Source organism: Pteropus alecto, unplaced genomic scaffold, assembly GCF_000325575.1.
Source record: "Pteropus alecto unplaced genomic scaffold, ASM32557v1 scaffold98, whole genome shotgun sequence".
In the NCBI taxonomy this organism is placed as follows: domain Eukaryota; kingdom Metazoa; phylum Chordata; class Mammalia; order Chiroptera; family Pteropodidae; genus Pteropus; species Pteropus alecto.
This window is the reverse complement of record NW_006443570.1, coordinates 15325525-15336989: the sequence shown is the minus strand read 5'-3', so window position 1 is coordinate 15336989 and position 11465 is coordinate 15325525. Positions and strand designations below refer to the sequence as shown.

At 53.7% G+C, this 11465-nt stretch overlaps 2 protein-coding genes across 2 annotated transcripts in view; one reads left to right on the top strand and one right to left on the bottom strand.

Annotated features, from left to right (window-relative positions):
* Positions 1-13: 13 nt before the first annotated feature.
* On the top strand, positions 14-8106 carry RASL10B (RAS like family 10 member B). The gene is made up of 3 exons (XM_006924944.3): positions 14-746; positions 4758-4882; positions 5631-8106. Exons 1-3 carry the CDS (start codon positions 531-533, stop codon positions 5899-5901), a joined length of 612 nt encoding a protein of 203 aa, XP_006925006.1. The 5' UTR covers positions 14-530; the 3' UTR covers positions 5902-8106.
* A 1017-nt stretch (positions 8107-9123) lies between these two features.
* The window catches only part of GAS2L2 (growth arrest specific 2 like 2), a 7418-nt gene continuing 5076 nt past the window's right edge, over positions 9124-11465 (bottom strand). Inside the window, exons 5-6 of the mRNA XM_006924943.2 lie at positions 11201-11453; positions 9124-10678 (exon numbers count right to left, since the gene is read on the bottom strand). Of these exons, the coding sequence (XP_006925005.1) occupies positions 9124-10678; positions 11201-11453 (1808 nt within the window). The remainder of the gene's footprint in view (positions 10679-11200; positions 11454-11465) is intronic.

Below are 11465 nucleotides of genomic sequence, written 5' to 3'. Positions count from 1 at the left end.
AGACACACTGGCCTAGTCTCACCCCGGAGGACGAAGAGACCCAGACTCCGAGGAGTCACTGGCTTGTCCCAGGCTCTGTGGGGAAGCTGGGCTCTAGTGCTCTTTCCACTCTGCTCTGCAGCCTGCCTCAGTCAGCCAAGAGTCAGGTCATAATACAAGTCAGGAGAGATTGATTCCCGCTAGTGCGAGGGCAGGAAAAAATGGAGAAGCAAGGATGGAGAGGCTTTCAATAGATGAGACGGGGGTTTGGGCATTCCGAGAGGGGAAGGGAAGGCATTCCGAGAGGCAGTAACAGCTTCAGCAGAGGCCCTGCCCGAGGTGGAAAAGTGCAGGACGTGCCCAGGGAAAAGCCGGCCCACTAAGCCCACCTCTTGTCCCCACAGTCCAGGTGGAGGCCGCAGAGGGCCCAGGGCGAGCAGGGGCAGCAATGGTTGGTCCTGACGGTGGCTGAGCCCCCAGCCCCTGGAATATGCAGCCCGGGGGAGCCCCAGGCAGCGGCGAGGACGCGGTGGCGGCGCGGGAGGGGAGGCATGGTCTCCACCTACCGGGTGGCCGTGCTGGGGGCGCGAGGCGTGGGGAAGAGTGCCATCGTGCGCCAGTTCCTGTACAACGAGTTCAGCGAGGTCTGCGTGCCCACCACCGCCCGCCGCCTCTACCTACCTGCCGTCGTTATGAACGGCCACGTGCACGACCTCCAGATCCTCGACTTCCCGCCCATCAGCGCCTTCCCTGTCAACACACTGCAGGTAGGAGGGTCCACAGGGACAGCGGGGCGGGGCGTGGGGCAATGGAGAGGTGTGGAAGAGGCTGGACTCCAGCCCTCTCCAGGCTCTGACCCTGTTGCCAGGCCTCCACCACTGGCTTTGAGAGCTCTGCGCTGCACCATGGCCCAGACCAAGAATCCATTCATTTGTGCACTAGTTAATTCAACGAATATTTGATGAGCGTTTAATTTGTGCCAGGCCTTGTGGTGGGCACTGGGGTAGAATGATATGTAGAAGGGACAGCAGAAGAAAATGTCAGGACCTGGGAAAAGTGTGTTCTCAGAGATAGGTCTCTTGTCCAAAAGCCTTTTCTCTTAAGTGACGCTCTGTCCCTGATTTCAGGACTGGCCCACTGGGCACCCTTCCTGTGTCAGATTCAGATGCTCCCAGTGCCCTGGCTTACAGTGCTCCTTCCCCAAGCCTGCAGGACCAGGTCCTCCTTCTTCTCTCTAACTCTGGCTTGGGAGGGAGTGGGTGCAGGGGGAAGCTGAGCCCTAAGACACGTTTGCTCGCTGAAGGCAGCCCCTAACCAGTGTGCAGAGGTTTCGCCCAGAAGGATAGGCAGAGTGGTGGAGGTAGGAAGGCAAGGGCCACAGCTTGGTCAGTAGTAATTGTGCAAATACAGCAACCTCTCAGGCAGGGCTAGGGCTGGTGGCTGGCGAGGGCCTCAGGCTCAGCACTGTCTCAGCAACCCCTGGGCAGGAGGGCCTTGGCCTAGCCTCAGAGACACTTGTTTCTTCCAACTCAGGTGCAGGAGGTCAGCACCAAAGACAAAACCGTGATTCACACATCTACGCCTTGAAAACAGTGAGGTCAGGGCAGTGGGTCTGAGGGTCAGGGTCTTCTAATTCCCATCCAAAGGAGATTTTAACAGTAACCTGAACAGATACACAGATCTTGTTCCAGTCCTGCATTTTGTGTATTTTGAGCTTTGTGTGTTTTTCACATTTTGTCGTGTATTTATTTTTAGTTTTAATTTAATTTCAGTTTCAGCACAGGTAACAATAGAAAAGTTCAAACGTGGTAAAAAGGTACACCCAGAGGAATCTCAGTCTTACCCTGATTCTTGCCCCACTCTTTATAGCCATTCTCATTTTTTTAAACTCATACTTCCAGTGTTTCTTTAAACAAATAAAATGTATTTTTATTCCACTCCTTTTCTTCCATTAAAAAAAAATAATAAAATGTTCTGTACCTTGTTTTTTTGACTGAACATTATAACTTGGAGATCTTTCCATGTCAGTATCTAGTTGTCTTCATTCTTTTCCCACAAATGTGCTGTATTCCGCTGGGGAGACGTACTATGGAGTCCCCTCTTATTGGACAAGTGGGTTGTTTCCAGTCTTTTACTGTTTCAAATAATGCCACAATGAGTAGCCTTGTACGTAGTCTTTTTGTACAAAGGGAACCATATCTGTGGGATGGATTTCTGGAAATGACATTGCTTATATCAAAGCGCAAATGCAACCGGAGTTTGGAAGGTGTCAGAATCCCCTCCCCTTCTATAAAGCGGCACATTTTGTGCTCTTGCGAGCAGTGCACATGAGCGCTGTTTCCCCACAGCCTTGCCGTTAGAGTGTATTGTCAAACTTTAGGATTTTTGACAATCTGATAGATGATATATGATAGTCTCGGTGTAGTTTTTATTCGCATCTCTGATCATAAGTGAGGCCGAGAGCATCTTTTTATATGTTTAAGGGCCTTTGTATTTTTTTTTTCTGACAGTTATTAATGACCTATGCCTATCTTTCTATTGGATTGCTGACCTTTTTCTTCTTGATTGACCCTGAGTTTTGGATTCCCAAGGACATCGAAGACTTCACTCCCGAAGCACAGATAAGAGAGTTTGAGCAGCAAAGTCCTAAGAGGGGACCCAGGAAGTCTCAAAGATCAAATATAAAACAAAAGAATCTTGATAGCACCATCTGAAAATAAAAATATATTATTTCCCAATGCCAGGTGAAACCCAGACCAGGAGAGTAGGGTTTCCTTGGTCAGAGGCTCAGTTGTTCCTTCTGCAGACCCCTCTCCTATCAAAGAAGGAAGCTGAGCTTAGAAGGTGTATGCAACCCACCAAAGGAATGAGCAGCAAATGCATGGTTGAGACCCAGGAGGCTGAACCTCCCTCAGCTCCTCTGTCCTTGGAACTAGACTCAGTTTCCATTGCTCCTTCTTTGTCTTGACACAGCCCCAAGATAGTCCTTTACAATCTGGGACCCTGCACAGAACGAGCTGGAAGGAAAGCTGAGCTTTCTTGCTTCCTCCTTTCAATCATGGGCGAAGGGACAAGCCAGCCAACCGGGAGCCTTCCTCCTCTTCCTTTTTGAAGCCCCCAGAGAGGAGTTGGTGGGAGGCAGCCTAGAGGCCCCCTTGAGATGGCATGTTGTGGGAGACATGGGGCTGTCACCCTTGAAGGCTGGCAGTCGTTCCCTCTCCACGGCACAGAGCTGGAAGAGGGTGGGAGCCTCTCTGTCTGTTTCCCCATCCCTCCCACTTCCCACCGATCTTCGCTCCTTGTGTGTGATGGGGCAGGAACCATATACACATGTGAGTCCCAAGGAGGTTACTGTGTCCAGCGAAATGGAATCTTCCCTGGCCTGAGAAGCCAGTTAATGGTTTCCTACAGTTTTAGATATGTCCTCAGCATCTTCCCCCTGCACCAAAGTTAAAACTCAGCACAAAGAAAAGATGCCACATCATCTCCCCGGGGGAAATCCACTGCAGCAGCTTCTAAGCCTTTGAGTTGGGAAGTGCTTTTCTGGCGTCAGACTTAACTCTCTACCACTGCCACCGAAGTCTTTTCCCTTTCGTTCCTTCTCTGAGGTGGAGAACCAGCTGTAGTCCTCCTTCATGCCCGGTCCCTGCCCTGGCTCAACTCACAAGCTGGCAAAGGAGACATGCTTACACCTCCTGCTCATCTTTTGACCTGGTCCCTCAAGAGAAGACCCTGGTTCCCCTTGTTCTTGAAGGCCTCTGCCTCCCCCAACTTCAGGGACTCACTTCTTTCCACACACTGGCTGCCTTCAAATGCTCTTGCAGTTACCATCTGCTGGCAAGTTAATTAGCTAATTAATTCTTAAGGAACCTTCTCTTTAGTGCATTCAGCCTTTCCAGGGGTCTATTCATCTTTAGCTACAGCTAAAGAATTTGCCACAAGCATTCAGGTAGTTCCATTTCCCTGGAGCTGTCCTGGGGCCCTGTTCTACTTCAGCCCCCATTTTGCATCCAGTTTCAGTCTTTTTCTCCTCAAGCCTTCTCTTTCTCAGCCCTAGGGCAGGGTGGAACATACAGAAGGGGCACATCAGGTAGCAGTCTAAGGGCAGTGTTACAGGCAGGAGTCGTAGTGATCTCAGCATAGACCAGATGGGGTTCAGAACCATGGAGAGCTCACCAGGTTAGGAAGGACAGTTAAGGAGCCTGCTAGGAGCCAACCCAATGCAAGGAGAACGTATGTAAAAATGAGGCAGGTCTGACTCTGGCCCTCTCAAGAGCTCACAGCAGAAGTGGGGAGCTGGTGATGGAAACAGCTCTAACCAAGGTATAATCACAGGAGATGAAGGGAATAGTCCCCTGCTTGCAGGAAGGCCTCTTGGAGGAGGAGGCATTTGCACTGAGTCTTGTAAGATAGGATTTCAACAGGTCTAGGCTTTTAGAGGCACTTAATATATGTACTCGAACAAAGATATATAGGATGGATGGATTGGGGGACAAAATGAGATAAGGAAGAACTCATCTCTAGATGTTCACAGGACAGTGCAATGGCCCTGGAGGTCAGACAGTGTGATCTGCCCTATCCTGGCTTGGGGATGGGGAAGCCACAGCACTGAGCTCCTCCATTTTGCCCTGGACTTGGCCTCCTGGGAATGGGTGGGTGTGAAAGACTTGGGTTGCAGTGGCAGGGGAGTGTGCTGTTAGTCTATGGCTGGAGGTGGCTGGAGGCAAAGGGAGCCCTTATGGCTGCTCTGACCTTGGCACTGACTGGGGTTGTTGCAGGAGTGGGCAGATGCCTGCTGCAGGGGACTCCGGAGTGTCCACGCCTACATCCTGGTCTACGACATCTGCTGCTTTGACAGCTTTGAGTACGTCAAGACCATCCGCCAGCAGATCCTAGAGACAAGGTGAGGGCCTGGGATACAGTCCATTGCCACCTCAGTGGATGTCCCAGTGCTAGCTAGTTCCCATGAAAAGGGTGCAGTGGGGGGATACCGATAAGTACCCTCTGGTTCTCCCACATACACTCAAACACGCATACACAACATTTTTCTGTCCCCATTTCTGTTAACTAATTTTAGGACCTATGAGGTGGCTAAGTCTAGTACATTGGTTAAGAGCAGGGTTTCCGAGAACAAGACTGTCAGGGCTACTCAGCTGCATGACTTTATTTTGTTTATTATTATTATTATTTTTTTTAATCCCCACCCCCACCCCTGACCTATCGATGGATGCCGTCTCCCCTTAAGAACTGGATCTCTGAAGGCGGGCATTTCCTCCCACGCGCTTGTGCTGGCTGTTCACCCAGGGCCTGGCTCACCCAGGGTATGGGCGGTGGCTCTGCTGGGGCTGGAGCCCAGGACCTTCTGGGACCTTCTGCGTGTAAAGCAGACGTGCTAACCATTACTCTGTGGAACCACCCCTGCATGACTTTAGACCAGTAAATGTGTAAGCCTCAGGTTCTTCTATAAAATGGAGATAACAATAGTACCCACCTTTTGGATCATGCGGATTAGAGGCTATACCTCTAGAGTTTAGCGCTGCACCTGAACAGATGTATGTTAGTACTATTATTGACCAGGCACAACCTGCCGTCATTGAAGTCCAGTGATTGTGAGACTGGCAGAGTTCTGAGATTCCCACCTCACTCCACAGGGTGATCGGCACCTCGGAGACGCCCATCATCATCGTGGGCAATAAGCGAGATCTGCAGCGCGGACGCGTGATCCCACGCTGGAACGTGTCACACCTGGTGCGCAAAACCTGGAAGTGTGGCTACGTGGAGTGCTCGGCCAAGTACAACTGGCATATCCTGCTGCTCTTCAGCGAGCTGCTCAAGAGTGTTGGCTGCGCCCGCTGCAAGCACGTGCACGCCGCCCTGCGCTTCCAGGGCGCGCTGCGCCGCAACCGCTGCGCCATCATGTGACACGCGCCCGCTCCGCCCGCCCTGCCCGCCCCAAGGGCTGGCTGCAGCCCCGAAGGCCCCCAACGGCTTTCCCACAGGACTGCGGGGCTTGAGCCGGGAGCGGCAGCAATATAACTGTGATGGTCCGGGCTTGAAACGTCCCCGCAGCCACCCACCTACGTGAGAGGCAGAGGGCTAGAGGGAGCCTCCCCATAAATGCCCATTCCGCCCCTGTCTCCTGCATCTGTCTTCCTGGGACGGCCGCCTTTTAGTGCTGTAGTTAGTGCAGTACCCGGCCCGGCCCCAAGAGGCGCCATAGCCTTTTGGGATTGGGGGTGAGCGTGAGGAATGGAGGGTGGGGGTGGGGAGGTGCTGCCTTGGCTGGGCCCCACCCATCTTCTCCGGAGTGCGTCTGTCATTGCGCCATGTCTTCCTTTCCCTTGTCCATATGTCTGCCCACCTGTCTGTAGGTCCTTAGCTGTCTTTTCCACCCTCAGGTCCCCCTCCCTGCCCCTAGCTCCGTTCACAGGGCTCTCATTTCGTCCATCCCCTTGTCGGAAATCCAGGCAGCTTCTTTGCGAGGCCAGCCTTCTGACTGTCAGCACCACCGGCACAGGACAGAGAGATGCGGGTGGCCCAAGGACCACAATTGGGTCCAAGGGTTGAGGTCCCAGATCTGTCAGGGGGAGAAGGCTGAGGTCTCCCCACTCCAGGGAGACCTCCCCACCCAGCAGCCCCTAGAGACACAACAACCTACCTTCCAGCCTTAACTAGATGGTCCGTCCCTGCCGGGTGCCCCTCACCCCCTTCCTGACCCCGAAGCCAGATCACCCCCTGGGTTAAAACTTTTTTTCTTGACAGTGTGGAAAGGGAGTCCCCCAAATTTATATATTTATTTCCATGATGCCAGGTTCCATCCCTCTATTCCTTCCTGCATTGGGTGGTCTGCCAGACTGGGAGATACTGGTTTTGAGAAGCTGTGGTGAGCAGGCTGTTTTCCGGGGTGGAGGTCGGGGGGTCAGGTTGTGCCAATGAAGAGACTCTCTCCCCATTCCACCCCAATATGATGCTCCAGACTCTGCCTGCTCGAAACTCAGATTATCCTGATTGGTCTGGGGGAAGGATAGAGCCAGAAAAAGAATTATGGGGACCCCTGTGCTTGGGGAAGATATGCCCACATCCCCACCCCCAGATGGATGCCCTCAGGATCTATGCCTCTTTGTCTCCAAACCAGTTGACCCTATACCCTGACTCACTCCACCCCATTTTCTCCGGCTACCTGGCCGGATTTCTACCTCTTGTCACTGGAGCTGATCACTGTCAGTTTTGTACCGATTTAGAAATAACAAAAATAATGAAGTACCGGGAGCCGCCTAAGGAATTCCTGGAGGACTTGGACAGCAAAAGAAATGCTATATGTCCCCTGCCCCCTGGCCGAGTCCTCCTTGAGGCTGAGCCCTCAGCCCTGGTCTAGTAAGAGGAGAACAAGGTCCCTTGTCAGAAGAGGGGCAGATAGAACAACCCAGCCTCGACCTAGCCGAGCTACATTGTATAGACCAGGTAATCAGGTGGCCCAGAGCATGATGGAGAGGAGTCTGGGGGAGGGGTTGTGGGTGAGGAGTTTATTGTCCAGATCGAGTGAGAGAAAAGCTATGAATCCCCCAGCTGATTCCCTCTCCACCCACCAGGGTAGCTCAGCCCTACAGTGACTGCCCTGACCTCGGGCAGTCCAGTATTCCTGGGTTATAGTCCCTGCTGTGCTGCATGACTTTGGGCAAGTAACCTGCCTGCCCTCTCTGAGCCTCCCTCTGAAACAGAGGAGGTGGCTCCCCTTCCCCACACTGTGGTTGGGAGGGTAAGGAAGAGGGCCTTCCCCCTTCATCCCCTGCATCCTGCTCCTTGGGTCACCAAGGAGACAGGGTCAGGGATGGCAGCATCTCACCTGCCCCATCGCCATCACCACCCCCTCCAGCTCTGAGGCACCTGAGGTGGGGGTAGGGGACCCAGGCCTCTGGCTGCCCCTGTGGGAGCCATAGGAATGTATTGCCTGGCTGGCCCTCCTCACCCCCTCCGCTTCACCCCAGGTCTTTGATTTCTATTTTCTCCACCCCTATTCTGAGTCTCCGTCCTCCTCCCTGCCTCCCCCCACCCACCCAGGGTTTCCCACCACAGGGTCTGGAAGTGTGTGTGACACCCATTGCGCTGTGATCGGAAGTCAGATTAAAAATCAGGGAGTGTTTTCCCTCGTTTCTGTACCACAGTGTCGGCTCAGTTCCTACAGTGGGAGGGAAGGGGCTTCCTATAGGGTCTGCTGAGCTCTGCCAGGTAAGGAGGGTGGGGGTGATGAGGTGGCCGAGTCCCAAAACCCAAGTAAACCAGAAGAACTAAGGGGAAGAGTTTGGGACTCAACTCCCCACCTACCCTTGAACCCTCCCACTGATCAAAACCATCCAGAGAGGGAGCATGACATCTCTCTCTGCCACTCTCTCAAGCAAACTTTCATAACTGGACTCAATCCCTGCTTCTGCTTGTTTTTGTCCCTGTTGCTGCTGAGCCTCTGTGGCCTCTCTGTCATAACTTCATGGGTGTAGATGTGTTAACACTCTCATCCATCCCTCTTGACTCTGGTCTTAGTTCCCAAACCCCAGAGCAAAGCTTTGAAGTCCTGCAGGAACCTGTGTAGGGTGGCCCTTTGTCCCTGTCCATGGTGCTGATGCACCAGCTGCTTCCAGGAGAAACAGGCCGTCTGGGAAAGGTCTGCTGAAACTCAGGAGAGGAAGACTCCTTTACCCCCAGCTCCAACACTTCGTTTCCTTCCCCTCCCACTGTTTGAGGCTCCGTCTTCCTGCACCACCACAGTGCTACAGAGAGGGACTCAAGAGCTGGGGGCTCAAGGACAGACCCACATGTGTTTAATAAATAATAAAGAGTTGTGGGAATGGTGGGCATAGCCAGAGGACAGGAGTTTGGGGAGCTAAAGTTGGAGAGGGTGATAAGATATAGGGTGTCCCCACAACTCCTATCCTAACTCGAGTAGGAATGGGAGTGATGGGTTGCCCCTTTGCTCAACCAGGTAGAATGAGTCTATATTTGTCTTCTGACCCATCCTGGTCAAGACCCTGAATTGAGGAGAGGAACCTTTTCTTCTGTTTCTGCAGATGCGATTCCAATGGATACATGCGTATTTTTTTCACTTCACCCCCCTACCCACATCCACAGGCTTCAGGGGTGAGAAGCCACTCCTCAGACCCAGGACTCTTCCTCAGGTGAGGGTGGAACTTGACCAAGCTGCTGAAGCCCCAGGCCCTCTGAAAGCTGAGGGCTGCTCTCTAGAGGGGCCGCTGGCTCTTTCCTCTCCTTTCCTTCCTCCTCCTCCCCTGCCCAGGCTCTGTCCACCTGGGCTGCCTCCCCTCCCTTGCTACCCAGCACTGTTGCTCTCGCCAGCCTACCCCTAGTGGGCACCCTGGCTGGACCCAGGCAGAGGTAGGCCAGGGGCTTAGGGATTCTTGAAGGCTGTTTCTCGGGCCTATGGTCTCTCCGGGGCCGAATTCTGGGTCTCAGCTTCAGCTTGTAGATCGATGGTACTCTCTGGGGCTTCCGGAGTGTTCTCTTGCCCTTGCCCAGACATGCCTTGGCTTTGTCAAAATTGGGGTTGAAGGCCGATGGTGTGGAGTCCTCCAGGCTGGCAGACACAGTAGAGGCTGAGCAGTCCTGCCCTCCTTGAGCTGGGACCCTCCTTATCCTGGTGCCCTTGGAACTCAGGCTTGCCTTTGTCCATGGCCCACTCTCTCTGGCTCCCAGTTTCTCTTTTGGGCTTCCTGGGCCTTCAGGAACAGCCAGCTTAGGGGAGCCTGTAGAGGCTGCCTTCCAGGCTCCCAGGTCCACTTTAATGAGGGGTGGCGGGCCCTGAACCAGTTCTTGGATGACTTTGTCATAAAGACCCCCAGGCTCAGGCCACTGCCCACCCAGGCTGGGGACATAGACTCCACTACGAGGGATGACTCCAGACCTTGGGCTCTGGGAATGAGCAGCCCCCACCTTTAGCAGCTTCACATTGGCCAAAAGCTCCTCCTCAAGGCTATGGTAGGATTGCTCCTTGGTCCCTTCCAGGGGTAGGGGAATGTACCTTTCCTCCTGGTCTTGTGGGCCCGGGCCCAGGGACTCTCCAGCCTCTGCTGTCACCCAGATATCTAGCTTCTGGTCTCCTTGCCTCCCTCCCACAGAGCAGTTCTCAAGTCTAGACCCAGCCAGGGTCCCAGTGATGGCCCTTAGTGGGGTGGAGCTTCTTCCCTGTTCTGTTGTGGGACCTCCACTTGCAGTACGTGGAAAACTTCTTCCTGGAGTTGGGGGTTGGGCAGGGGACCTCCAGACAGGGATTTTGGTGAGTCCTTTCACAGGGGATGGAGAACGAACAGATGCTGGCTCCCTGAACTGGGAGGAAGTGCCCTCAGCTTCGCCCCGGGGTGGCTGCCTGGAGCCCATGGGCTTGGCTAAGCTGGAGTAGTGAGGCAGGGGAGATGGTCCTCTTGCTGGTGTCCCTTTGGCAGTGGCCTCAGGAGCTCGGAGTCTCTGAGGAGTGGGGGCCCTGGCATGGGTTCCCTGGCGGTCTGTCTCCTCATGAAGCCAAGGTGTAGGAATCCTTCCCCTGGGAAGTTCAGGGGGGTGTCTGTCCTCTCTCTTCCCTGAGGACATGCACTGTGGGTCTTGGCCTCTATATATAGGTAAAGATTGTGGACCGGGTGGGCTGTCCCCAGCTGGCAGCTGCCTCTGAGATGGGGTGAGTGGCTTCTCCTGGCACCTGAAAGAGAGAATCATAAGGCTGGTAGAGTCATCTAACCCAGTCCCTGGCTCTGGAAAAAGATAGCTTTCCCCAGACAGAACTCCAAGGGGTCCAGACTTCATGCTGAAGGAAACAGATGCTCCCTCTCTCTCTCTCTCTGCACCTGCCCAAGAGTCTTCCTTATGGAAGGTACTTGTTAAATTTATTCTCCCTCATTCACCGTGTAGGGTTACTGCAAATCCCACAACTACAGGTCACCAGTCTTGGGTGACAGGGGGTCTTAGTGTCTGCTTTACCATGAAATGGAAGAAGGACCTTGGGTAAGTCTGTTCGCTTTATGAGATTCAGCCTCCTCCTCATCTGTGAAATGGGAGGGCATATGAAGTATGTAACTAGATGATGCCAAAGGTACTGGACGCTTTTTTGGTTCTGAACACCTGAGGCCTTGCTGGGGTAGAGGCACTGCTGAGAGACCGCTCCCTTTGTCTTGAGTGTGGACTCCAACGAAGAAAGAGCCCCTTCCCTGTCCCTTCCCTGTACCTCAGGAATGTTGCTGTCTCTCTGAGCACCCCTGCCCCTGCTCCCAATTCACTGCAGGGTCTGGAGGAGGAGGAGGTGGGGGGCTTCAGCTTTCTGCCTGAAGAGGTATATGTCTTCCAGTCCACAGGGGACAGTGGGCTCTGGGAGCGGCTGATGGTCATCGTAGGCTGTAGCTGCGAGGGCTCATCCTGCACCCTCACTTCATGCTGCACCGGTGGAACTGGGGTCTTCAGGGAGCTGCCTACCTTGTGTGCTACCAAAACAG